The sequence below is a fragment of the Centroberyx affinis genome, unplaced genomic scaffold (assembly GCF_046629955.1).
Source record: "Centroberyx affinis isolate AG114_WGS23_722 - 3 ecotype Tasmania unplaced genomic scaffold, CSIRO-AGI_Caff_v1 ptg005037l_1, whole genome shotgun sequence".
Taxonomy (NCBI): domain Eukaryota; kingdom Metazoa; phylum Chordata; class Actinopteri; order Beryciformes; family Berycidae; genus Centroberyx; species Centroberyx affinis.
This window is the reverse complement of record NW_027282481.1, coordinates 6,563-10,000: the sequence shown is the minus strand read 5'-3', so window position 1 is coordinate 10,000 and position 3,438 is coordinate 6,563. Positions and strand designations below refer to the sequence as shown.

Genomic DNA, 3,438 nt, shown 5'->3' with positions numbered 1-3,438 from the left:
GTCTGCTGTCCTCCCACATATGCTGCTCCTCAAAGATCATTTCCCTTGTTGTCAGCATCAAAAGCCCCACATCCCTTCCACAGAAAGCCTTGCTGCATTCATACCAAATCAACCTTGTTTCCCCCCCGGTACATTGTCCTCGCTCAGCCTCTGTGTAAATCCGCCTCCCTCTCTTCCGCGAGGAGACAGCGGGCCGGGTGTCGGCACCGGAGCGTCGCGACGTGCGAAGACACGATCTGTTGAGGCGCGGCGAGGATCAATCGAGGCGCGCGCGTCTGCCAACCTGAGCCGACATGTTCGGCCCGTGCGCTTTGAACTGCATTGTGGGAGGCAGACGCTCGCTGCGGTTTTGTCGCTGTTATCACGGCTCCTCCATACAGGTGGTTTGATCCATTGTACACTGTGTGAGGTTAACGTTTGACTGTTAAGAACATAATGAAAGACAAAAGAAAATGCTGTCTCTTGCGTTTTTCGCTTGTTGTTTCCCTTGCAGCACTAGTCTCTCTGCCTTCTTATGAAGTGCAGTTAATCTATGCTCTGTATATACAAATATAGCCGATTAAACATCACATAATGCATTCTCTTTTCCCTGCAGCACTTACGCCTACTGACATAAATGCACACATCAGGATGTATAGAGGATGCATAAGTATCAACCATCTTTTCAATATTGTCACGGAGGCTTACAGAAACTGTAAGGACACATAAACACATCTCAATCTTTCTAAACCACATATGTACACAGAGCGGCGGGGAGGGACGCATAAATGTTTGGATGAGAGCGGAGCCGCCATGCATTTATGTATTAGTGTCTGCTTCCCTGCTGGGTTAAGAGCCCTGATACGCACGCAATCCTGTGGCCCACATAGGACGTCCAGTTCAGAGGGACTCTGGCCATGTTTTGGCCCGGCTCCGGACCAGTCATTCCCATCCTTAATCCTCCTGTGGCTGTGTTATGTAACCCTCTGCACCAATCCAAAATTTCCCCCGTTCGGGACAATGAGCTTACCCGGGCGTTTGATAAGTTGTAACATCTATTCCAGCCTCACAGGCCAACAGAGTTACAACTGCCAGAAAGGTTAAAGTCACACTGAAATGAAAGATTACTTTTATCTAATTTTCCATATCATAATGCCAAAAAAAATACAAAATGTTTATTTTCTCATATTTTTAGATCAAAAACCAATTACTTTTACTTCCTGGAAAACAATGTATCTTGGTTGCTTCATGGAGTACCAGTGGTCATACATAATAATTCCAACCAATAATACTAATATAGATTTTGACCAATCTCCCCTCTGCCCTTCCTATCATATAAAACCTGCCACTTGCCACAAGCTTTCAAAGTGACACAAGTGGCAACATGGTACAGCGGCGTATTTTTGAGTGTTCACCCCTGAAAACCTTGTTTCCTTTTCCTAAAACACCACGGTTTGCATCGCAGTGGCTGGAATTTATTCATTTTGAAGAATTAAGAATTTGTGAAGATATGCGCAAAAGCATTTTTGAACTTCTGAACACTTTGGAACAGTTCCTTCCCATGTTAAATCCCACCTCACCATCCTGTTTCAACCGGAAACACGTTGAATTACGGAAGCAAGACACCATCAAAATGCCGTTTCCTTGTGACTTTAATGAAGAAATGCCTTCCTGCAGAGCACCCCAAAAACTGAGGCGGCGTTAAAACACTTTAATCTGTTTGGAGCATCTGAGAGGTGTGGTTCGCACATCTGCGACCGTTCAATTGGTCCCAGTGCATTAGGCAAGACCAATCAATCACCGGGAAGCGTCATCGCGGACGCCAAACGGTGTTCTGACCTGCGCCTGTTCCCAGCGCCTCACCCGCAGCTGGTTCCTGACCTCCTGTCTCCCACTGTGGACCCCGTCCTGCACCGGAGGGCAGCGGGGGAAACAGGAGCCACATGTCAGCACCTCACACACCCCTGCAGACCCACCGCCCAGCCAGCCAGCCAGGCAGCCAGGCAGCCAGGCAGCCTGGCACAATGAGCCTTACCTCACCGCGGCAGACCATCAATTATTGACGAGGTGAAATGTGATGAGGTTTCTCTGGAAGCACACAAAGAACGCCCCGCTTCCCATTCCGCCAAGCGGCTTTACAATGTCCAAACAATGAAGGAAAAGTGACATTTCCAATTACCATCTTTTGTTGCTTTGTGGTTTAAGGTAAATTCATCATAAAGTCTATTCTTTCTATTCTATACTCTTACATGGACTGCGATTATGCGGATACATACTGTATGTCTAATCACATTTACATGCACATCAATACTCTATACAAATGCAAAACAAAGATATTTATAACTACCATCCTCATTGTTCAAGGTAAATTTATCATAAAACAAACAAAAAAGCTTTTTTCTTACATGGACTTTGCAACATTAATGTCTGCCAGGAGAGATTTATCATGAACAACATTTACAAGCACAGCAATATTTTGATCTTTATGCTATTATGAAAATACTCCAATTAGATTGTGGGTCATGTAAACACCCTAACCTAATTATTTTACTTTGATTAAAGCCTCTATCAATTATTTCATGCTTCATTGAATATGTGGAGTTTTAGATTAGTTGTGTGAGTTGTGTGTCGGGTTTTGTTTGCACACGTGTGCAGCTCGTCAAACATCATCATCATGATCAGCAAGATTTATCCAAAGTCAACAACATGTTGAGCGCTTCGAGTTGTTTATGTGTTCTAACCTTGATTACATCTCGGTGCTTTACAAGTCTCAGCGCAGGATGGCTTACGCTTTAATTACACTGGAGCAGCATGAAAGCAATGGGAGCGATATAACTGCAGTTCTCTGACAGGACGGAAATGACTGACGTCGCTCGTAGCCTATGGGGGGAGCAGATGATTGATGCGTTCAATCACTAGCCTCAGTGTGGGAGATTGCATTAAAAAGGGAAAACTAATGGAAGATTATTTGTCATTACACATGTAAACAACTTAAGGGAATTATTTGCATAACCAGAGTGAGGGCAATGATTTGAATATTGTGTTCATGTGAATGGATCCTGTCCCCCATGCTGTGGGACAGGATCCAATCAGATGCGATGACTAAGGAAGGTCGATTGAGACCGAAACGTCTGCACTGTGCACTCTGCACCTCTTTATTAAAGCATGATCTCGCAATAATCTTTTTAAAGTTTAAATTTTGGAGTAGCTTCCCCAAAACCCCGAAACGTTTTTCTGTTATCTGTTGCTCCGGTGTAACATTGAAATTCCTCAGACCAGATCTTATATTTTAGATTCTTTCCTTTTGATGGAAAGACAAAGGCTACAAAGGCATCGACTATTAATATTTGTCTAAGAAACACATTTCAAGCATTTAAGCATAAGCCTTTAGATCCTTTAAGAGAATGAAAAACACAGTACATTAAATCCGGTGTGTCCAAACTTTTGACTGTCGTGTAT

General features: G+C 43.9%; 1 protein-coding gene across 1 annotated transcript in view; it reads right to left on the bottom strand.

Annotated features, from left to right (window-relative positions):
* The window catches only part of LOC139666481 (nck-associated protein 5-like), an 82,565-nt gene extending 80,533 nt beyond the window's left edge, over positions 1-2,032 (bottom strand). Inside the window, exons 1-2 of the mRNA XM_071545721.1 lie at positions 2,015-2,032; positions 1,781-1,887 (exon numbers count right to left, since the gene is read on the bottom strand). Coding sequence (XP_071401822.1) covers positions 1,781-1,887; positions 2,015-2,032 — 125 coding nt within the window. The remainder of the gene's footprint in view (positions 1-1,780; positions 1,888-2,014) is intronic.
* Between the last annotated feature and the right edge of the window lie 1,406 nt (positions 2,033-3,438).